General features: G+C 43.6%; 1 protein-coding gene across 1 annotated transcript; it reads right to left on the bottom strand.

The window, feature by feature from the left end:
- On the bottom strand, positions 1-25,815 carry syt16 (synaptotagmin XVI; the record flags this gene model as incomplete). Its single annotated transcript, XM_083791373.1, has 7 exons — positions 25,609-25,815; positions 16,204-16,383; positions 9,981-10,244; positions 6,661-6,941; positions 1,789-2,256; positions 994-1,183; positions 1-314 (listed from the first exon to the last, which is right to left on the bottom strand). The coding sequence occupies exons 1-7, from the start codon at positions 25,688-25,690 to the stop codon at positions 1-3; spliced, it is 1,779 nt and encodes a 592-aa protein (XP_083647499.1). The 5' UTR covers positions 25,691-25,815.
- Positions 25,816-26,131: the final 316 nt, after the last annotated feature.

The following is a 26,131-nucleotide window of genomic DNA, read 5'->3' as shown; positions in this document are numbered from 1 at the left end:
CTAACCCTCCAGGAGGACGTGCCAGCGGCAGACCTGCTGCCCGCGGCCATCCTTCATGTCCTGCCAGTGGAGCTGCTCCTCTTCCCCGCTGCTGTTCTGTCCCAGCGCCACCCACCCCACCATCTCCTTGCGCTTCATACTGCGCCGGTTGTAGATGGACACCATGAGCGTGACGTCTGAGAGCTGGAACAGAGCCACCTGGAAGACGAAGGTCTCCTTGTAGACAGGGTTGGGCTGGCCCCGACGCACTGATGTCTTACACCGAGAGATCTCCTGGCCCACGGAGTTGAGAAGGGTGAGCCTGCCATAGGTGTCTGCAGGGATGGGAAATAAGAATAAGAATAAAAAATATTTATTGAGCATAAGTCTATCTATAAGCATATTTTGGCATCAAGGCTCTGTCTCAATTAATGTGTTCCCTGTAATTATAAAAAACACACTTGTGTGAAGTGAGGGGCGCTCTTATAATCATACATCACATTCCGTGCTCAGCCAATCAGCTGAGCACATTCCGTGCTCAAACAGACTCTCTCTCTCTCATTAGCAGGCAACAGTGCAGCACTATCTCTCTCTCTCTGTTTCTGGCACAACAGTGCCACTTTTGCCCCTACTGGTACTCATAGTCACATACATAGTCACATAGGTTAACACAGACATTGCTGTTCCTTGGAGTGGTTGCACCACTCAAAAATATATACAAAAATAAATAAATAATAATAAAAGTCTGCAATTACTATAGTCTGGGCTATAGCCTATATATGTGAAGTGAGGGGTCGATATCGCAATATTTGGCATAAATACCGATATATGACATTTTGTCCATATCATTTCATATATAAGTTCATGCAGCCTCACACATGAGGGGCACTCACACACCCAATGTGTGTTTGTGCAATGCATGCACAAACACATACAGGTGCTTGAGTGTATACATTTGCAGAAGAGATGCAGAAACATGTGTCAGTTGTCAACTGGTACGTTCTTTTTCCTTACCTGGTGGTCTGTTGATGGCCAGGTTTCGGAAATGGCTTCCCTTTATGATCTCCACAGACATACGTCCTGTTGTGGCGTTGTAGGAGAGGCCCACCAGCAGCTCAGGAACTCCTCCATGGGTCAGAGACTGTGTGGAGGAGGCACTGTCGCTCTGGGACACCGCAGACAGGCTCAGCTGGGAGCCCACACTCTGATGGACACAGAAAGATGGACTTTAACACATTCTGGCCTGGGCGGGAACCCCTTTTGGTGTTTTAAGCATTATGTTATACTTTAGCTATTGAAAAATAGCAGATCTACAAGCTACGAGCTTGTAGATCTGCTATTTTTGAAAGATCGTGAAAATGTTGCGCAAATCTTTGAATATGTATATTCTTTCTGAGTGAACGTTGTTAACTCAAATATTTGCTTCTGGGGGGTCCCTGTTACAACTTATTTTCAGATGGGGGTTGGCGGCCAAGTACATATCATTTTGGGGGTCCTTGACATGAAAATGTTTGAGAACAACTGACATAGAAACATGGGATTTTCAGAAAACTGTCAGGATTTAGAAGACATTTGTAGACTTATATATTTTTTATATTATGCTGCTGTTGTTGCACAGTCTTGCGGAATACCACACCAACATTTCACTACTTGTACTTGAACATGTGACAAATACGTCCTTCTTCTTGATGGCACTTACTCTGACCTTGCACTCTGGATAAGAGCATCTGCTAAATGCCCAAAACTGTAAATTGACTAACTATCTCACAAGCCAGTGTCCAGTGTTATTCTGAGAGCGGAGCCTCTCACCTTCAGGTTGCTGCGTGGCTCCAGCACCAGCATCATCTCTGTCGTTCCGCCATCGGGGTCGAGTCCCCCGAGTCGGAGCACCTTCTCCCCCATCATGCGTTCGCGGGACATTCTGCCACCCAGCGCATAGAGACGGAACCTGAGTGCCGACAAGGCCAAATCTGACGGATCCAGGCGTGAGAAGCGGAACGTGTCGTTGAAGTGTGGCAGCGCCCCCCGCTGCAAGGAGGTTTTATGCCGTTGTTTTTTGGCGGGAAGCAGGACGGCGTGCACCTGCCACGAGTCCATCCCGCTGCGACCCTTGTCAGGGATGTCCCTCGCAGTGATGACGGTGACCAGGAGTTTCTCTGTGTCAGGGCGATACTCCAGGGAGATGACCAGGTCCCCACATTTGGAGATGGGGGGTGGGGGGTCGACACTGACAGGCTGGGGGAGGGGCTCCTCCAGTGGGACAGCAGGGTGGTCTTGCTGGGGGAGGTGAAAAAACATGATACTGGTTGTTATTTGAAAGTCAGTCAGGGATCAGTGCCTTGCCCAACAGTTCATCCAACTCAACTCTCCATAAGACTCCATTAACTTTCTGATTTGGATGTTATTGCTGGGAAAGGAAGAATGTAAAACAATAGAAAATATAGCTGAAAGCTATATTTGCAGCAGGGGCCAAGGAATACACTATGCAAAACCATAATACACAATAAGCCATAGAAAACTGAGACTCAGACTAAACCTAACGTTAACCCTAACCTCAGTAAAACTATGCCCACATTGCCCAGACTCTTCTTCAACAAAGATGGCGAAAGCAAACATTCTTTGTTCTGTACTGTAAGTCCTTAACCCAGAAACCTAACCTCAGAAAAAGTACTGCCAGGAAGCTAATCAGACACAGGTAAGGCGGGTCTATCCTATATCGCTGATGGAATACATAATAACGCGTCAGAGACAGGAATCAAACCATTGACCTTCGACCATCAAACTCTCAGGATGCCACTCTTCCCATTGAGCTACAGTATGGCCTCTCTGTTGGTGTATGTTGATGACGAGTATAAAGCCCTTGTTTGATCAGTGGTTCACAAACAATTTACCAATAGAGAAATTTGATGTCTCCCAGGGACTCAAACTAGGAAAAATAGTGGATTTACAAGCTCACAGAGAAAAACAGGTTTAAGTGTTTTCAAACTGCTCAAAATGGCGGAAAATCTAAGGGGCAGAGCTTACTGGTCAAAGTAATAGATGTGTTCCTCTTGAGTCAAGGCTTAACCTTATCTTGCACTGTCAATACATAGGACCGCAATGGAAACAAGTCTCTCCTTAGCCCAAATGTTTTAGTGTACCTACATTTTTTACTAATAAAATATTCAAACAATCAATCAATCAATCAATCAATCAATCAAGCCATGCAGAGCATGTACATACTGTACAGAGAAAAACCCTGTAACACAAAATGACCCATTAATGGTGTTTATTGTTTGGGTAGGTAGGTCCAGTTCTTTGACTATGAAACTGTTTTATGCACAAATAATGCCCTTTCACAAAGTAAGAGGATAGGCTAGAAATGGAGATCCAATTGCACCCAGGATTAACACCCAGGATTTTACAGTTCGTGTCTGCACACAACGTCTCAGAGGTGAATAGGAAAGGCAATGCCAACAGAGAACAAGATTGAGCAAATCTCCACTCGTTTGCACATTGATTTATTCTAGCCCATATGTTACAACAGACCAAGCCATCATAATAATAACCCTAATCATTTCAATGAATAGACTTTCCCCACAGACTAAATCGGAGAAAAACCTACTCCATCCCCTCCCACACAGACAGCACACAATGACACATGCACGCACGCACACGCACACACACACACACACACACACACACACACACACACACACACACACACACACACACACACACACACACACACACACACACACACACACACACACACACACACACACATACACACACACACCACTACGCAGTCAAGCAGCCTCTTCTCCTATGGTAAGCAAACAAGACATTGATTATGTCGGTGGCGTTGACAGAGTGGAGCCTGAGTGTTGCCGTTTCCTTGACAACAGCAGACGAGATAAGATAGCGGCTGCGTGGCATGGCTCCAATTGTTAGAACACACACACACACACACACACACACACACACACACACAGAGGTCAGAGGTCGCCTCATCAAAAGCTCATCATTGCTGTCGCATGGAAACCTTGTATGTCCGACTCCAAACCAAAAGAACGATTTACAGTTGTGAAAATAGCCGATCTACAAGTTCATGTGAACTTGTAGATCTGTTATTTTCACTACATGTGTGCGAAACTCTCGTATGATGAAGTAGGGCATTACTTTATGAATAAAAACATAAAAATCTGAAATATGGACATGAGGTATTTACCTGATGCTTGAAGGCACGCATGCCACACATGCGCGCGCGCACACACACACACACACACACACACACACACACTTGTACGCACATACACATGTACACACACACACACACACACACACACACACACACACACACACACACACACACACACACACACACACACACACACACACACACACACACACACACACACACACACACACACACACACACACACACACACACGTACGCACACGTGTACGCACATGCAGTAGTATTAATACTAATATTTATTTCTTAGATAGGTCAGTGACAGTGTAGAGAGACAGGAAACCATGGGCAGAGAGAGGAGAGACAAGACCGAGAGTCGGATTGGAACTCAGGTCCTCAGGGCTCACAAGCAGCTGTGCAACAGGCAGGCTGCAGGCACCACAACCAGCCTCATTTCTAACGTACAGTACCACTCCTTTCGACATATCAATAGCTTAGTGTGTGTGTGTGTGTGTGTGTGTGTGTGTGTGTGTGTGTGTGTGTGTGTGTGTATAAGTGAGTGGGAGGCATTTAACTGCTCCAGATTTCAGTGTGATGTGATGAGAGAAACACACAGAAATAGACTGGGTTCACACTCACGCACGGCGCACACACACACACACACACACACACACACAAAGCCCTGGAGATAGTGCTACTCCTGGAGGCAGTGATAGCAAGCATGGCTCGCCTACTCTCTCTCACACCTTCCTCCCAGCTGGGCACAAAATCAATCACAACCAAACACACCAACACGCACGCACGGCGCACGCATGCACGCAGGCATGCAGGCAGCCAGGCACGCAAACACACACACACACACACTCTGACTGCGTTCCCTGTCAAAGCAAACACACATAATCTTTCTTGGATGTTAGCAACAGTCACTCAAATCACACACACACACACACGCGCACACACACACACACACACACACACACCCCCCCCCCCTGGTGTTCCAGTTCAACAGACAGTGTCTTCCAGGCCTTTGATAATTATTCATAAGGTTGTGTTTGTTAGACAGCAGAGAGCTGAGGAGGAGATATGCAGTATTTACACAGAGCCCCGGGGCCACAGCACTGACGGGGCTGACTTGTTCCATCCATAATGAGGAGCACACTGCTCATCTGTTGGCTTTGAAAACACCATGCCCGTTTATCCATTTCCATTATGGAGACACATCTGATATGCAATCGCTCACTTTCTGCCAAACAATGGACCGGGGACCAATGTTGGGTCGCGGGAACCATGTCCACGGGTCACAAGCAAATATCCCTTTTTGTTTCCAACAATTGTTCAAAGATTATCACTTCAAAATATTATTCTCCACTAAAACATAAATAAATCCAAATGATGACCCATTCGGAAGGGGGATAATATCAGATTTCTATGCTCTATTGGTTGACTTTTCTCCGGAATCCTCGGAAGATAGACTTAATGCCTGGAGAAAAGATATCCAGGAGGATTTAACAGTGGAACAATGGAGTATGGCTTGTGCACAAGCTCAATCCCAGACTGGGAATACTCGTCTAAAACTTCTACAATACAATTGGCTTATGAGAGTGTACATCACACCAGTTAAACTCAATAAGTATAATTGTAATATTCCAGATGTATGCACCAGATGCGGTGAAGATAGAGGCACATTGTTCCACTGTCTATGGTCCTGTCCAAAATTGATGGAGTTTTGGGGGAAGGTCGGGCAGGAAATACAGAAGATTTTGTCAATAAATATTGTACCAGAACCAAAGTTCTTCCTGCTCGGTCTATACCCAGAGGGACACAAGATAAAGAGTAATGAACATATGTCTTTTACAAGCTAAGAGAATGATAGCATTGACCTGGAAGAGGCCAGACAAACCAAGAATTACACAGTGGTTCAAGGAATTATGTTTATGTTTACCTTTGGAAAAGATTGCATACATTCTTAAGGACAAACAAGAAAAGTTTCAGGAGGTGTGGGGACGTTTTATAAGAACATACATAAAGAACAATAATTTGTCACATTTAATGGATGGAGCTGAAGAGGAGTAGTGCTGTTGTTGTTTTTTTTTTTTTGTGGTTATTGTTGTTTTGCTTTCTTTATACCAGTAATTGTCTTGTAATGTTCATTGTTGTTTTTTGTATGTTTGTAAGTCAGTTTGTCAGTTGTGTGTGTAAAAAAGGAAAATAAATACATTGTTGAAAAAAAACAAAATCCAAATGTTTCTGAAATAAATAAAAATATTGTTTTGTTTTTCATAAGAATTCGAAAGAAATTGCACAATATTTTATATACTTATGAAGTAGAGAAAATAGCAGATCACATTTCTCTTTTGGGTCTCGAGCTTAAAAAAATTAAAATGCTCAGGAAGGAAAGGGTTGAATGAGAGATTGAAGGGAGCGAAGGAAGGAAGGAACTTAGGAAGGAAGGAAGGAAATTGAGACAAATAAAACAAACAGAAAGAACTGAGCGCCCCACCCACCTCAGGGCTCCAGGTAGAAGAGCTGTCTGTGGGGTCCTGGTTGGGGTTGTCATAACCCTGCAGATCCACAGCCGTCTCCATCTCTATGCTACCGTCTGGAGCTTGTCTGATCGTACTGGGGGTGGGGGTGGCCCTCAGGGACCCCTCCCTCGGGGAGGCCTCCGGCCCCTGTGCTCTGCTCAGGGAGCCTGTACTGGAGGGCGCCTCCTGCTCCTTTGCACCGTGGGCAGACAGGGGGTCGCGGAAGGGCGGCGTGGTCGTCTGGGCATCCATGTCTGCTGCTACAGTAAGTCAAAGTAATGGGAGCCGTTCATTACACATTAATAACTGCTACTAACATGAGAGACATAAATAAAAGATGTAATAAGAGTGTCTGACTGAATTCCAGTAACACCTGTCTGTCAACAAAATATTCAACCTTGCAAGGACATCCACTGGGGTCTGATAACATAATGACAGGGTCAACCATATACAGCGAGCAGCAACATGACAGGACATCAACTATTCACTAATTCTCGAGACAAACTATCACTTACAATTACACCGCAGGCAACTGCAGTCAATTACTGAATCTGAATCTTTGTGACAGCATCGCATGATGAGCCTCAAAGGCAAGACTGCTTCAAAACCTCACTGGTCAAGTCATTCACTTGACTCTGAATGGTGAATGTTTACAGCGAGAATGATTACTATTGACTATTTATTGACCAGATCACAGGTGGAAAATCTGAAGCTGTCAATATAAATTCCAGGTATTCTCCAAATCGAGGCATGGCTCTCCCTTCCCATCATGAATATGGACGCTGTTTCTACAGTGCTTTTCTAGCAGAGGGGTTCTTGTGTAATCAATGAAACCATGGCCTTTTCAAGGGACAGTACAGACAGTACCATACAACAATCAATGACAATTGACTCCAATTCACCGCCATTAAGTTCAGCAGGACAGTTATATCTATTCACCATGGAAACAGGCTAAGGTGACTCATAGACTGCGTGTGTGTGTGTGTGTGTGTGTGTGTGTGTGTGTGTGTGTGTGTGTGTGTGTGTGTGTGTGTGTGTGTGTGTGTGTGCGTGTGTGTGTGTGTGGTTAAATCAGAACAAAAACACACGTTATGTCACAGCATCTGGTCAGAGAACACATCCGCTGAGGTCTAATACAATGAGAAGGTCACCACTGTACTCTACTATACTGTACCTTCATAGGTAAATAATACGATATTCACTAACACAAACTATTAACTGACTAACAGAAGCCTCTCAGACAACTAAGTCACAGTATTACACAGTATAAAAACCTTGCTATATTATTTACATATACATGAACATATTTGTATTTGGCCAGAATAGAGTCACCTCAAACACAACCTCAAAAGTGGATTTCCTCATTTGGTCAATTAGTAAGTTAGGTAGTTAATTAGTAACTAACCAAATTAAGTAATATTTAATTACCTAGTAATAACACCACGATAATACCGCACACATAACCCTGTATACTTTACAATGCAGGAAGCTGTGCTCATCTTCTGTAGGCCAATAAGAACTAAATGGCATACGAACTTTGGCAGTGCCTGCCTTGCCAAGGTTCTGTTCGACAGTTCTTAATTTCCCAATTATCTGTCTGAACATCTCCACCAGTCGAACATTATGTGTGATTTGTCAGAAGTTAAAGGTGGCCATGATTTATTTGGTTTAGATTCTGCATTCTGCCCAAGGCATGATTATCATACACTGATATGGCCTTGCCTGGGATGGAACCCACAACCTTGTGGTCCAAAGGCAATTAAACCATTCTGGGCGGGAACACCTTTTGGTGTTAGCATTGTTATGCTTTAGCTATAGCTAATAGCAGATCTACAAGCAGATCTACAAGCTCATAGCGCGCCACCGAGATTGTAGGTCTGCTATTTTTGAAAAATCAAAGAACGACTGACATAGAAACATAGCTTTTTCAGAAAACTGTCAAGACATTTTTTTTATCTGATTTTCAAAATGTATATACAATATGTTGGATAAACGTCCCTCTCCACTTTTTTTCTAAATGATTTCCCTCTTCCCTCCATCACTGCACTTGCCCCTCGGCCGGCCACTCATCCTCATTAGGTTGTGTTTAGGAGTCGGACACTAGAAACCATTGGCATATAAACAAGTTTCCCAATTAAACTAAAGACCTAGATCTCTGTTATATCTGCCCATACTGGGCTCATGTGTCTGTTTCCATTGCTACTTAGCCCCACTGAGCTCTTTATACAGTGGTTGATCTGTGATGGAAATATTATTTGTGGCCTTTCAGACCAGTGGGGTTAGGTTAACCCTGACTGGTGCGAACTCTCTGTTTGATGAACTTTTATGACTTTTTAATTTAGGGGATAAAGGTAACCTTAGATTTCAGGTTTTACAGTATGTGATGTAGCTTGTGGATTTTGTGTTTTGTGCATGATCGAGCCTAATGTATGCTACTGTTATCAAAATCCTGTGTGTGTGTGTGTGTGTGTGTGTGTGTGTGTGTGTGTGTGTGTGTGTGTGTGTGTATACTCACAGTCTCACACTCACATACTGTACACACTTTCATAGTATCCAAGTATGTATTGGACTTATGAATTAACTTAAAGCTGCTAAAAGCAATATGTCAAATTGTTTTAGGTAAAACTCTCCCAAAACAAATTTAGTCTCTGTGACACATCTAGGGCCGCAATCTGCATTCAAAGATTTTACTAGAAGCTTTGTCATTGGTCGATTTGCCTGTCTACTTCCTGATTGGTTAGTCATTTCGACCGGGTTCTTTTTCGACCAATGACAAAGCTTCTAGGAACGTCTTTGAATGCAGATTGTGGTCCCGAGATGTGTCAAAGAGACTACATTTTTTATGGGAGCGTTTTACTCATTGCTGGCTATCTGAATACCAAAAAACATTAACACAAAAATGTCATTAAACATTTGAGATATATTGCTTATAGCAGCTTTAAGACCTGGAGGTGTGGCTGATGCTGTTCGGCAACTAAAATAGGTATACAGCATGTGCCACGCCTCCAGGTCTTAAGTTAAGTCATAAGACTGATACTTAAAACTGTTTGGTAGCCATAAACGTCTAGACGATTTATTTTTTTCATCCATATTTAGAAAATTCCTCTAATCTGGTGTACAGGTGATGACATGCACATTACATGCATAATATAATTACAAATTCTTTCTCTCTTTATAATGGGAGAATTGGCACTCAAAGCCTAAACTGGTGACCACCAGGTGGCGCTGAAAGAGTTAAGACACACAAAATAGGGCCCATTATGTCCAGTATCCTATAATGTGTCTTCATATGGCCATACCTTCACAGTCTGAGGGCTCTGTGCTGCCCTCCTCCTGGTCTTCGACTAGTCTGTTAAACTTGTGTCGTCGGCTTGACGGTGGCTGATCCTGGTTCTGGCTCTGGTTCTGTGTAACGGCGCTGTTGGCTGCAGCCGAGGTGTTTCTAAAGCTCTGGGAGCGCGACACAGAGATCTCAAACTGCTTCAGCACCTCGTCTTCGCTGTTGGATGAGCTGGTGGCGTCGTCGTCATCATCATCATCATCAGTACCACCGTAACTGTTCACTGTCGGAGGGAAAGGAGGTCACACACACAAACATACAGGGAATTGTATAGAGAGCCACACATACAGCTACAGAAGACAGGAGTTGAGACTGGAGACAAGCAGGATCAAATCTGAGGAGAGGAGAGGAATGTACAAAGGAAAATCCACACAGCAGGGGAGTCATGGATGAAAACAAAACAGAAAGAAAAACAAACTTCAATAAGAATGGAACAGCAAATGAGACTTCAAAGCATGGCTCAGTTCATAGTTGTTGATGTGAGACTGTCTCACTATCCACACTCCACACAGCCCTCTACATTTCACTCATTGTCTCCGTTTCTCACTGTTTCTAACCCTCTCTGCTTCTGAATATGACACACACATGCACAATTGCACATGGCGACAAATGCTTCTCTATTCACTTCATAATAATTTCCCCATAATTGGCTAGCAACAGCTGAATGAATGATGCGGTAACGAGGAATACGCGGGCGCTTGCCCTGTACCCACTCTCACCAGCACGGGTCAACAAGCACAAAGTGTCCCTGTCTACCTGAGTTATCGCCATGGTAACCTAAGGGGCAGATTTGCTTTTCCGAGAGTGGGCAGGCGAAGGTTGATTGATTTATTGTCAAGATGTGCTTTCCTTGCACGCACACAAACTTGTGTATAATAGGTACGGTGACATCATTATAAGAAACATGTGAGGCAAGTAATAACTTATATATAAATATAACTGTACTGTACACTCTCCATTGCTGAAGACATTACATACACTTATTCACGCACACGCAGGCATAGAGATACATACAAATTGCTCATATGAACAGTCAACAATAAAGTGACAATGAAGCAAAGTAAAAATGTTTCAATGACAGTCCCAGGATTTACACAGAATCTTAAATTCAACACCATTATGCTGTGAGAGATTAGCATCTTGTTAGATTTCCGCTGACCATAGGGTGAGGGTTAGTGTCTGTGTAGCCTGAGCTAATGTGTTAGGTTTCTGGTCTAGAGGGGCGGGTCGCAGCAGAGATTTGCGCACGCCGTGATTGGATCTCACCAATCTGTCAATCACCCCGGCCCCTCCTCTCCCCCCCAGTGCAGCACTACGTCACATGATTTGGAGCGACGCCCACCCGGAAGGGTTGACTCGCAATTCTAGACCAGAGCGGCCAATGCGTTCCTCCAGGCATTCATTTTTTGCGTTGACGAAAATGAAAGCCTGGTACCGAGGCTAGTGTCTGTGCAACACATTAGTTTAACTAACTAACTAACACAGATAAAGCATGACAACCATCAGCTTGGTCTATCTTGCAATTGAACCAGAGTATGGCATCCAGCTCGTTTCTTCTTCTTTCAGCTTTCAGTGTAGAACCCTCTCTGATCTGTCTGTTACAGTATATATTTATCAATCTATTTAGGGGTTCAACTTCAAACATAAGTCATCATACACTGATCCTTGGTCAAAGTATCTTCTGCGTTCTGTGGTGACACAGATGGCCCTGTTCGCATCTCATATTAACGAGAACAGAATGTGGACACGAACGAACGGTACCACTTTCACATTCTATATTGACGAGGAGGAGGGATCATTACTCATTACTTATTATCTTCCTCTCGAACAGCGCTCAGTCGGCATTAGTGGACACTCTCCGGGTAAGCCTCTGTCTGGGATGCAGGTGGAGCCTTGTGGTTAGAGTGTCTGCCCTGAAACTGGGAGGTTGGGTTTCGATCCCCGGCCGGGTCACTGCGGTAACGTGTGAGACAAATCGTACGACTTTGACTTTGAGCTGTAGGAGCCGGGGCTGCAGGTGGAGCTGCAGGTGGTTCCCCATACAAAGGGCCAAGCGAGACCCCTCATAAGGGTCCTGGACAGAAACCGGCTCAGGATAGGCTGATGATGGGAATACCAGCACACGTTGGCCCGGGTGGGCTTGGTGGCTAGGCGACGCAGGGAGATATTTCCCTGTTTGTTGTCACTACAGGGGGGTCTCCCCGAGCCAGGCTGGTGGATCTGGGGCATGAAGTGGTTCTGAATAAACAGGATTTTTTGCCATTCTGCGAAAGTAGGAAAACAAATCCATGTACTGCTGGTTTTCATCAGGATTAGTGGGTTGAAAGCTCAATACTCCAAGCCTCAAGGAGCGGGAAGCTGGCTGGGAAGCATGAAGCAAGCTGGTCTCAAAGTCATTAAGCCTCCCACAGACAACATCCAAGTGAGGAACAAAATGGCTAACCCATGGCCTCTCTTTGAATCACTGCTGCTGGGTTGAAACCTGCCTCTGAAGTTCAGCACGCGGGTTAGGAGGAGAGGCAATGATCAACCACATTTTCAAAATCCACAACCTTCTTCTTGAAAATTGTAATTCTGGAGTGGTTGAACCCAAATGCAAAGTCACAGGGCTGATCTCAAAGTATTTAATGAAGAAAAGAGTCAAATCTTACACAGGAGTTGCAGGCAGGAATCAGGATGTCGAAAAAGACAAAGTAGTCTAAACAGGAGCAGGTAACACATGACATCCACGACAACGAACTTATGAACTGACAATGAGTGTTTGCACTGAGCCCAGTTTTAAAGGGCAGTTTTAAAGGTTCGCAGGTGGGCTGATGAGGGAGTTGGAGACAGGTGTGTAAATGGGGCAGCAGTGTGGTGGAATGGGATAGGCCTATGGGAGTGGACACAGACTGAGGGAGAGACAGACTGTGACACTCCTGGTAAGCCTCACTGGGCCCAAGTCCACTTCTGACGGCACACCTGCCTTGTTGTAAGTTATGTTTTGGATTCATTTTCAATATTTAATGTTGTTTTCAAGTTTGTGTGTAATGTGTAATGTGATGCCCTGTACCCTGAAAATTGAAAAGCTAAGCTAAAGATATGATTTTTTTATCCCACGATTTTGTAAACCATTTTTCACCCGGTGCCAATTGCCTAAACTGTAATCCTGGGCGCTACTCTCCCTCTGCCAACTTTGGGAGAGCCCTGAGCTGGGCTCATGCCTCCTTCAATGCATGAGGAGTGAGCAGGCTGCTTCTTATCACCTGACAGGGGGCAGTTTCCCCAGTAGGACATACCGCGAGGAAGGAACACGTTATTCCAACCAGTTCCTTTCCCCTCCATCAGGCCCCCAGGCTGACCAGGGGGAGGCAGTATAGAGACAAGGATTACTGTTTTTTTGTAAGGGTACATAATACATACGCTAGGCCAGGGGACTCGGGGAGAACTCCACACAGACAGGCCCTTTCGCCAACCCGCAAGTGTACAGTCTGTCATCAATATAAGGGTGTGTTCTGGAATACGCTCTGGGCACACTCATTTGGAATTCAGAGCGGTCAGAAGGTCGCCACTTGAAAATTCAGAGTGCCACACTCTAGGTTGAGTCAGGGGGAACAGCCAGAACACTGAGTGACCGCCCCCAAGTCAGAAGCCTAGTTATCCAGAGAGTCCAAAAGGTGAAGGAGGAAGTCATAGCCAAATGCTGTTTAGTAGGCCTATTCTAGACAGTATTCAACACACCTACAGGCTATACAGTATACATGGATATACAAGGATGAAAATGGCAACATTAGTATTTATTCTAAATTCACTTATATCAGAGCACTCTGTGGCGTCAACACCAGAGAACTCTGAAATCTGAGGAGATTCTCAGAGTGGTGCAATAGCGATGTTTTTAATTAGTTCTTGTGTTAATAAAGACGGCTCACACCAAAAAGAGATGTCCACGTAAGAAATAGCTGCAACAAATATAGTTTAAGGTGCGTTCACATCGGGCGAGAAATGGCACGTTCAGTATGATATTTTGAGTGATCTTATGGACACCATAAAAGCAGTCTGGTTCTATTTGCCTGTTTGACAGGAATGCTTACAGCTTACAAAAAGAAGCCAAAAATACACAGGGAAAACCTAGAGGAGTAATGTCAACTCCATAGACAAAATGACCAAAATTTAAATATATTACACCCGTGAATCCGCTTGCGTATACAAAACACAAACACACATATCCCAATTTCTCATATCAATATTGCTATCCTGGGCTGATTCTAAACTGGAATATGCAGAGACTTGCATTTGGAAGAATGTTCAAGAAAATAATTACTTGGTAATTATACAGGCTGTATAATTGAAATCACATTAAATAGTAGAGGTTTTAGCCGTCATTCAGATGAAACTGAAATCAATGGAAGCACAGACGCCAAGCCATAAGCACGATCCATGTTGTTCTACTAATCTTCCTGCTATCCCTACCGGTTCATCTTTTTTAATTTCAGTACAGCCCAATATTGACTATTCATGTCAATAGGGCTTATGTCTTATGCCATACACTGGGGTGTTTGGAAACCCTGACCTGTTGGAGGCGGGTCCATACAGGCCTACCTCCTTCAATAACACACAATTTCTCAAATACAGCAGCCCTCACTCGATACACAAACACACCGAGGCATACAGATGAGGCCAGACAGACATTTGGCTGCCGCTCGATGAATAGAAGACTGTTGAAAGGACTGAATGAAGGATGTTTCCAATAAATGTGATGAAAAGGACTTCAGCTGCAAATTACATTCTTGAAAACAAAATGTGCTGCTACATACATGCTTTCATACATTCATACATTTGATCGCACCGTGTCATATGGTAAGCATTGTATGCTAGGTTATTATTTAAGTACATTAGGTGTCGTTATCTTGTCTAGGGGTCTTCTGGCTTACTCAATTTGCAATGCAATCAATCAAATTTATGTTTCCTTCCTAACTTACCAGGTGGTTATGCCTTTATTGGCACAGCGCTGAAACCACTGCCACAATTGAAAGGGTTCCAGCTCCCAATCACTGATTAACTACCGTGCTTCACATTATATTGTATTGGAAATGTCAGAACACTAATTAACCAGCCAATAATCTAATACCGGTACTTGGCTGCAATATACATAGCTAAAATGCTGCTACAATATATATACCGGTAGCTAAAATCTACACAGATCCTTTCCCGGTTTTAACAGGTTAATAAACATACTTAAGGACAGATCCAAATAATTAATCGATCTGACTGGGACATACATATGTCTCATCTGCGATGACAAAAATGAGTTCACTTTGTCCTATACTGCTCACATGGATATGAAAATGTTTCTTAAACAATGCATGTGTAGTTTAGGACAACAAAGAGATATAAACTTGTCTAAATAAGGACTTTACAAACCTGGGTATTATTGCTGACCGTTACAAACCTGGGTATTATTGCTGACCGTTATGTAACAGAAGAGCCAGGTAGCATATAAAGCACCAATTAAAAAAAGACAAAAAAAAAATCCCCTACCTTAGACTACAAATCTCTCCCAGACTATTCCAACTGTTAGCAATACATCCGTTGAACTTCATCTAAAAGCTTTGTCATGGATAACATCCAAACAGGACGTGATGTTTGCATAAGGAGTGAACTGAACTGGAAATACCAGAATATAGAGGAACACCTGCCAATCACATAATAACTGACCTACAGATCAGCCGCTACTGTAGTGTTTGCACAGCGTTGGAGGAAACACCTTACCTACAATGTGAGACTTTGGAAGCAAATTTCAGCTGTTTCACAAGCATATAGGATGTGAACCATTCTTACACAGTTGAGTTGGCCTGCAGAAACCCGGGGAAATTCAAGGCCAGAGGGAACACATACATGCCTGTAGTGCCTTGTGACAGTTTATATGGTGGCAAACCAGGAAGTGGGGAAAGAAACCTCCTCCTAACAAGGAAAGATAAGAGAGGAGGGTTGCACTGTCCGCGTAACGCTGTAACTAATGTTACAGCTTCTGTTCCGTCTTCCATGCCTCACCCAGCACAACTCACGCACAGATGCCCTGGAAGATCCTTGGCTCCCCCTTACCTCTCTCCCTTTCATCCCTCTCTCCCTCATTCACCTCCTCACCACCCTCTGCTCGCCCATCGTCATTTCTCTCTCTCTCTCTCTCTCTCTCTCTCTCTCACCCAGGCCCTGGCGGATGCCACTGCGGGTCTTCTTCCTGCGGCGGTGTCCGTGCTCCTCCAGGCAAGGCAGGCCTCCTACGTTGGAGAAGCACAGCTTCTTGTTGATGAAGAGGAAAAGCACGGCCAGTGCCACGACGAAGACCCCCACCGCTGAGAGGAAGCCGATGGCCTCGGGGGTGACTGCCAGGGACAGAGAAGAGAGGGACAGGGAGGAGAGGGAGAGGGGACACACAATGACACACTGATCAGACCACACAAACAGACAGCCTGGCGACGTGCACGCATGCATGCACACACACACAGGCACGGACACACACAGTACGCATGGTACATGAGATGCATACACAGACACAATGAGCGAGGCTTTAGTATTCAAGGAATGCAAAGGTGCTGTTGCTGCACTCCATCATGCTATATGTTCTGAGAAGCATTTTGAGTGTTCAGAGTATTGGTTCTACTATTCAATTCACATCTGTCACTTAGGTGATGATGGGAGCTGTGGGGTGCATACTTAGTTTAGACTAGTCATTGGTTTAGGTGTGCTGCCCTGTGGGAGGTTAGGCTTAGGGTGAGGGTTTGAGATAGGTTGTAGTTGTAGGACTAATGACTGGTCTAACCAAATTACTAGTCTAAACTAAGTACTGTCTAAACTAAGTACTGCACCCGGGAGCTGTCTATACAATATGTTTCTGCACCAGAATTACCACAATCACAAATTCCTGTGGGTTCATTGGTTACAAGTCAATACATTTGTACACATTATACACAATAGAACTTCATTGGTGATGTTGGCCCACACCTCCTTATTACATCCTGTTTTCCTGCTCCAGTTGTATCAGTATACAGTATGCTGTATAATTTGTAGGGATGTCCCGATATACACTTTTTTCGTTTCCGACCCGATCCCGATAATGTCTGTGTTAGCCGATACCAGAGAATAATATTTATAATTATTAAAAAACACAAAATAAATGGTACATCAACTACATTCATAAAGGAGGGGGGAAAAGTACTTTATGAATAAATCACTTGAACTATTTCAAATGTGAAAATAGCAGATCTACAAAACGCATCGTGATGCAACGCATGATTATTTCACTATGTCAATGAACAGTTGGGGTAGCTGTACACACCCACACACACACCCACACACACACACACACACACACACACACACACACACACACACACACACACACACACAGTCATGAACGTTCTAGCCTTTTTCAAACATGCAGCTCTGAGAAGAACAGAAGGAATGGTTTCTGTGAAGGAGCATACGTGCAAGACTCAGCAAAGATGAAGAGAATGGTAAAAAAGAGATCAGAATGGAGAGAATGAAGAGAATGAGAGAGGGTATGGCTGGGCAAATAACCCAAAATATATCAAAACACACATTAGAACCTCTAAGCCAGTGGTCCGGGGCCCACTGGTGGACCATGAGGATTTTGACAGTGGGCCCCCAAATAATTGTCAAAACATTGATTGTGTTCCAATAATTTACGATTAGTCTGTTTAACCACATATGCCCTGTATTATACATTGTTGTATAAAATCGTGGCGGGCAAAATAAACGGTGAAAATGTACTGTACACGCTCACATGTCAAGTTTCCTTTTGAAATAATCGTTCGTTAATTGCAATCGAGGCAAAAGTTTGAAATAATCACAGTATTGATTTGAAGTCATATCGACCAGCCTTAGGAGAGAGAACAGCAGCACGTGGAAAGGAAGTACAGAAAAAAGAAGAAAAAAGGCGAGGGAGGGAGAGTGATGAAATGACCAAGATGAGGCGAGAAAAGGAGAGAACAAGAGAAAAAGAAGCCTCTCTCGTTCTCACACACACACACACACACACAGAGGCTCGTGTGCTCGCTGTTCCTCATCTCCATGGCAACCACTCATGGTGGAGGTGAATCGATGAAAGCTAAAGATGAGAGAAGAAGAATCAAGTCTGTATAGAGATCAAAAGAGAGACCATCGGAGACACTGGTGGATGGACAGACAGACAGACAGACAGACAGACAGACAGACAGACAGACAGACAGACAGACAGACAGACAGACAGACAGACAGAGGGTTCAGTGTGTGTTGTTCTCAGAGTCAATGTCAGCGAGGGCAGATGGACAGGAAGAACACCCGTGTCACAGTCTGCTCTCACACCTGCCATCCTCACATACGTGCGTGCGTGTGCGTGCACACACACACACACGCACAGCAGGTCTCCACATTAACCGCTTGTCTGGGACAAATGGAAGTTTTTGTAGGGCAAGTGTAGGAGAAATACAATTGACCCAGATGGGATACGTTAAGAGGAACTGCACTAAATAAGTCAAACAGAGAGTTGAGGGGATGTGTTTCAAGAGAGGAATAATGTCGTGCAGTGTCTGCTGGGATAAACCAACTACTGCAACTAGGCTAAGTCAGCTAGCTAGTTCTGAAATGCACAGGGATTGTTCATTGTTGGGGATTGCTGTTGCTCCAAACATACATACAGTATACAGTACATACTGCATAGTTCAGTGACTGCTCCTTACTACTTTTCAGACTGCACGCACACGCACACACGCACACACACATGCACATCATCACACGGACAGGGAATTGAACCTAATTACCCACATTAAGGATCTTAGAGTGAAATTAATAAAAGGCTTTGGCATTATCTCTCTCTCTCTCACACGCATGTACGCACGCACGCGCACCAACCAACCAACATACACGGTCCATGAAAGCTAATTATCCACATTAATTGATGACCTTACAGTGCACTGAGAGAGACAGCAGGCAGTCCCTTTTGTTCAGTGACTACAAAGCCCCTCTCTCTTCTCTCTGCGGGCTCATATCTCTGTTTAATGAGCAGTATTACTAGTGTGGCCTTCTATAAGGCAGTGTGCATCTCCCCCAGTCTTTCAATCTAACAGCAACATCAAAGTACTGTCTGCTTTCCTCTGGAGGTGTTCACTTCAAAGGCGAGGGGTGGAAAAGTCAGCACTGGCATAGTAATCAGGGATAAGGGTTTAATGTGCGCTCACACACGTACATGTCAGTGGCACTGGGCACGCACATGCATACAAAGCACGAGTAGGTCTGTGCATGTGTCCATATACACATTACACATACACATACACACAGCTCGAGAACAAACACAACACTCGTATGTGCACACATGTGTGAAACCGGCATGCATGCACACTTTGATATGAATATATTATTATTTGACAGCCTATCGCAGGTTTGAATCCCGATCCCAGCGACCTTTGCTGCGTGTCACCACCCATCTCTCTCCCCATTTCCTGTCAGTCTACTGTAACTCTATCAATAAATGCAGCCCTCCTCCCTCCCAAAAAATAAGATCATTGATTTGAAAAGACTTTAAACATAACGTTTTTAAGTGTAAAGGTGTAGCAGCCTAAACCTCATTCACTTGAACGGAGTGTTCGTTTTTCTGGACGCGCGCACACGCACACGCACACGCACACGCACACGCACACGCACACACACACACACACACACACACACACACACACACACACACACACACACACACACACACACTCCAGTAGGCAAGCACATAATGAATTATCAAACTGTTATTAACATTCAAACACATCCCTCCCTCCCAACGCACATCAAATACAAATGCAACAGCTCAGATCACAGACCACAGCACAAACACAAATGAAGGCAATGTAATTGACACATTCACCCATGGGTTTATACTGGCAGAGTTATAAGAGCTTCTTGGAAGCAAAAGTCTATAGTACATACATATCATCGCTGTCGGGCAGAAACTGCAAATCTCCATATTTCATGTTTTTTGAGTGGCGCAACCACTCCAAGGAACAGAAATGTCCGTGTGTGTTCACCTATAGTATGTGTCCGCCTATGTATGTGTTAATGAGCACGAGTATGACTATTAGTACAAGTAGGGGCACTGTCCAGAGAGAGAGATAGTGCTGTACTGTTGCCTGCTAATGAGAGAGAGAGAAAGTGGGGGGGGGGGGGGGGGGAGTTGCACCACTCAGTTCACATGGGTGTGATTTGTTTTTGTAAATGAATCTTCTTCATACTACAGTGTCACACAGAAGTAACAAACATTGTCTATCTACAAGCTCAGAGCTTGTAGTGAAAGTAGATAAGTGAGTCTGTGGGTTTCATAAATATTATAGCTTGTTACTGAATAATAATAAGTTCCATTGGTTCCTTTTTCCATTTCCTGAAAATTACCAGTTTTGGACATTTTGCACACTCAACAGCGACTGTATGCATTATAGCTAAAAGTTAAAAGTAAAAAATATATGTTAAAATATGTAAAAGTTAAAATATTTAGGACGACCGTTGAGCCGATTCTACTCTATGGCTCCGAGACATGGACACTAGAGAAACGGTTGGATGGCACTTACACCCGCCTTCTAATGAGAGCGCAAAATCCATCTTGGAAGAGCCACCCATCAACTAATCTAATATACGGCAACCTTCCCCGTGTTTCTTCACTAGTCCGATCCAGAAGAACACAGATTGCCGGCCACTGCTACAGAGCTAACAATGAGGTTATATCTTCCCTTCTTCTCTGGAGTGCTGCCTCAAACCAGACCATAGGTAGAAAACTGTCGTTCCCTGATGTCATCGCTAGGGACACATGCATAAGTAAGCAGGAACTGGGGATGGCAATGAAGGAACGGAAAGTCTGGCATGGCATTGTGAAATCCATGATCTCGACCGCGGTCGAAAAATGATGATAGCTTCTAATGTACAATTTTCAAATACCAAGCCATTCTTGCTTGGTAAAATGTGGTACCATGGTAAAACAGTAGTAAGTAGTAACAGTCTATGACTATGTCATGGACCCTAGCGTCCCTATCCTGGGGGCAACATTCTGCAGAAATAGCAGCTCAACACCACACATTGTGAGTAGATAGGCTTCTTTTGGTATAAATATTTAGTGTAGAGCAAAAACAGGAGACTAGTATAGAGCCCAAGGGAATCCGGTGAACTAAGTATAGGGTTTAAAAAGTGAAAAACAAATAAATACAACTTCATTGGCACTCTAAGCTAGCCCCTCAAGTGTACTAAAAGGAAAACAAACATAGTTTACAGTGAGAGCGAAGTACACTATATACACACTCATTTATGGGTGCACTCTTGAGTGGTATCCAAACTTTTTGTGAGCATAAAGGTGAAAAACTAGGTCATGTGTGTGGCCGCCTGGCCGGGTGGGAGCAGTGTGGGGTAGACTATATATAAAGCTCCAAAATATAATAGCATAGACCAACATGGTAACGCCCCACCTGCCTCTGATTGGCCTACCGACACTGCCGGCCTTACCAGATTTTCCTCCGAGGTGGAAGATACATGCTGGATAGTCTGCCGCGAGGTTACTCCGTGGTGGGAAATAAATAAATAATACAAGTACGATATAATGCAAGAGAATGACAGCTTGGCACGTGCGGCAGTTACTTTAAGTTTTGTAGAAGAGGCAAACTAATATCGTTTATGCCGTTGGCCTGTTTATTTTGTATACATGTGTACACTTGAAACATTATTGTACTGTAAAAATCACACCAGTGTGAACCAAGTGGTGCAACTCCCGTGCGTCCAGCAGGTGGCAGCCATGTCACATACTTCTCTCGTTCCATGCTCACACAGACACACACACACACAAACACGTACAGGGCATTGTAAGCTGGATGTAGAAGTGGTTTGCACCACTTAAAAAGGTCTCTTTTCCCTTGATCTTTATCTTTTTTAGTACAATAGTATTAGTTTACTATAATTAGATTAATACACGATAATCAACACTATAACACTTTAATTTAGAACACAGCCAAATTAAATCATAGTACATACGTGTTCAATCAATTATTCAATCAAAGCAAACGGCACAAACAATATAGTTTGCCTCTTCTACAAAAAATAAAGTTACAAGTTACTGCCGCGTGCCAAGCTGCCATTCTCTTGTACTTGTTTCCCACCACGGAGTAACCTTGCGTCTCGGAGGACAGTCTGGTGAGACCATGGGGGCAAGACGGGCAGTGTCGGTAGGCCAATCAGAGGCAGACGGGGCGTTACCGTGTCAATTCTCGGACGTAGGATAGATATACGCAGCATGTATGAGGCGCGGAAGGTGGCAAACCAGTGAACACAATTAATTAATTGAACTATTTGAGTGTGTACAAACCTTTATGTAGAATTTTAGACTCAGGCTTTTAACGTGTGAACACTGACAGGCATTTAGAGTGTGTGTGTGTGTGTTTTCTCACCATTTCAGATTCAGTTGCCGGAGAGAATGGGTGTGGTAGCTATTGATACAGTAAGGTGTGTATGCCTACTATGCCGGTATCCTGTCACGAGTTATCGCACTACACACAAGAAAGCTGCTGATTACATACTGTATGTGAGAGCCTGCGCACGCACGCACGCACACGCACGCACGCACACGCACACGCACACGCACACGCACACACACACACACACACACACACACACACACACACACACACACACACACACACACAGCGCTCATCTCTATTCACAAATGTACTAGACGCCATTACTGATGTAATGACAATTCTACTGAATTAAACACTAACAGCCAGGTATGTTTGTGAAGGTCAGACTGGCCTTGCTTCATAATTACATTCAGTTCTGTCCACAATACTCAAACCCAGTGACCACAAGGATGCTGACATTAACTCCCCCCCCCCCCCCCCCACACACACACTCGCCCACCTCTTCCCTCGTCTCTCTCTCTTTGTCACGCACACACCTGAACATCAGTTAGTTTCCGTGGAAACAGGCCAGTGGCTGTGTTAGGTATAATGAGTGTGCCTTTGCCCACCCACGTAATAGAGGGGCTCATGTTACCATGGTACTATCAGTCTATGAGCCTTGATTGGCTGGGAAGAGAAGAGTTTTTCAGTTGTGAAGAGGCATTCAAGACGACTTGGAACTGAGACGTTTTCAGAGCTGATGTGAGGTCAGGAGGGCTTGTGCAGCTGTTCCACAGAAAATATGTATTTTCAACTGTCTTAATTGTCTGTTGAAAATACAGTTATGTGGAAAGTGCTGTAAAATGAAAATATTCCTCAATGTTGCAGTGGCCAGTTTATTCATTATTTTGTGATGCATGTGTTACAGCTGGAGAGAGCTTTTGTGATGTGTGTGTGGTACAGTTGTTGTAGGTGTATGAGAGAATAGCTCTAATCAATACAGAAAAACTTCCAAGATTTGAATAGATAGATTAAAATGTTTGTTTTAATAACTGCTTTATAATTAAGTTTATTATTATTATTATTACTATGAAAAACTGCAAAACCCGTCTGCCCATCCGTCCGTCAGGTCACGCCACCATATATGGCCGTCAGCCTGTTACAGATCTGACCCCCCATGCCAAAGCGCAAGGGCTCGCCCAGAAGTCTGCCGTCAACCAGGCGGATGCGTGCACGCCACCTGGCCCTCAGGGTGTCTTACTGGTCATTATTACAATATTACTTGAGCAAGCACAACGCGCAAGTAATAGTTTTCGTCCAGGGCGATGTTTGATACGTATGAACTGTGCCAGCGTATGACATAATGACTACTTGTGCTTGATATGGCAGTGGTGTCAGATTACATACATGTATACATAGGGGCATTACCTTTAATCCTCCCGACACTAAAACATATCGTCCTTACGTCACCATCGAAAACCAATTACACCCTGGCATTGGGTCCTTTAATCCATATCTTTATTACGTCATCATTGAGAGCTAGTTATAACAGTTATACCCTGCTACGATACATACGCATTAAACGGGGCATACGCAAAGTAACCACAGTATACCGCTAATCAACTTACAAATGACATATAGGCATTTCCTTCAATAGCGGTCGACAGTACTTGCACGCTCTGCTTGCGCACTACTAGGCCATTTATGGCCTACTTGTGTGCAATAAGCAAGTAGGCACTCGACAGAGTGCAGTTCTAGTTATTTTTATTTATTTTTTGTGATCAAGTTTTTTTATTTATTATTATTATTATTATTGCCCTTATTATTATTACTATTATTCAACCAGCTGATCTCAATCTCACCCACCATCCCTCTTTCTCCAACATCCAAGAGGAGTCATTAAAGACTCATATAGAGAATATAGGTTATAAATGGTCTAGTTCAGACATTTGCAATGCTCCAAGTTGTATTGAATGCCCTGTGAGAACACAGAACTGTGTAGATCTAAGATAAAGTTACAATAACATTTTAAAAATGTTTCAAAAATAAATAAATGATCACAAACAGAAACTGAAACAGAGTGTTATGTTGAATGTTCCTCTAGTTTTCTGTTTCCAAAACCTGGAGAGTTTAAGGGGGATTTTGTTGGAAGATTTATCAATATTGGTGTAGAGATGCCCTCTGCTGTCCAAAGGCTGCATTACATACTGAGGCTATCTCCTTGGCTCAGTTGAACCAACTAAAACTATGCCTAACCCAAACTTCAGTACAACTGTGCTAACCCTAAACCTAACCTCAGTAAAATTACTGTACAGTATGTCTAAACATAACCCTAAACCTAACTTGAGCAAAACTATGCACAGTTTTCCCTAGTTCCCAGAATGTTTTGGTGACCACCCTTCCTGTTACCCAGAGGAAAAACTCCCCCCAAAAGATCCTTGACAGGAAAGAAAAGGATCATAAACAACGCTAGAGATCAGCAATTCTGGCTACAGTCAGTGCAGTTTTATAACTCTGTAGGATGGCATGTTAGGTGAGATGGGAAACTTCAGGTTTTGCCGAGTGCCATGTTTACTCTACTTTTCTACAGGCCTTCTTATGGGAACATCAATCATTCTTGGCTTGTTTTCAAAGGCAAGCAAGTACAACTACTGTATATAATGTGCTTTTGGGGAGAGCTATCACCTTCATTGTCACGATTATTACATTTTACCAGACTATTGTCACTCAAATAATAGCAATTAATGATTTAATTGTGTTTCTGTCAGTGAACACTGGAATATATGAATATAATTCATGTTTGGCTTTTAGGATTTGAAGTTACACATGGCAGATATGACAAATAACAAAAAGACAAATAAATAACTGACATATTTAATAACTAGGCAAAAATAAATAACTAGGTAAAAAAACTTTAATGGTGGAAAATAGCCGATCTGTAATCTCACAACGACGTTGCAAAGTGTTGTGAGCTTGTAGGTCTGCTATTTCCACTATTTTTGAAAATGTATTTTTCAACTTGGAAAACGATTATGACGATTATGCAAAATAATTGCAATTATCTCAAATAATCACGATTAGGCGAATTAATTAATCAAATTAATGAATCATTGATACATATATAGTAGACCAATGGAACCTCATTCAGCCACACAATCAATTCAATCATTTTGGCCATGATGCTAAAGATCTCACGTTTAGTAGTTGAGGAAGGCAGGTTGGCAATGGGATCTGCCCCGGCTGACCTGGGGTCTGTAGTTCCTCTAAGACTGTCCATGTCTCCTTCCACACCTCCTCTACTACAGACCTCTTCTATTTTCCTACTGTCCTTGACCACTTTTCCCCTCAACTCCAATCTTTTCTTCTGCTCTCGTATCCACTCTTTTCCCCTCTTTGCTACACTTCCCTCTCCACTCTGTTTGCTCGTGACACGACTTTCCACTTCTGTAGATAGATACATAGATACATTTAATCTAACACCTAAACATTCTCTCTCTTCCCTCTCTTTCTGTGAACTTGTACAATGTTGTGTGTTTGGTCAGGAACCAGCCTTCGGTCTGCTCAGGAACCTGCCTTCGGACGTAACACCCTTCCTGATTCCTGCCCCAAGCTCCAACGAGGGGCAAGGTGATGAAAATGATCTCCCAGTAAACGGAGACTAGTAAGCAAATGATTGTAGCAACCAGCATGTTGTTAGGGCTTAGGATCCTCTGTTTCT

Source organism: Protomyctophum parallelum (genome assembly GCF_964188405.1).
Source record: "Protomyctophum parallelum genome assembly, chromosome: 20".
Classification (NCBI taxonomy): Eukaryota; Metazoa; Chordata; class Actinopteri; order Myctophiformes; family Myctophidae; genus Protomyctophum; species Protomyctophum parallelum.
This window is presented reverse-complemented; position numbering and strand designations above follow the sequence as displayed.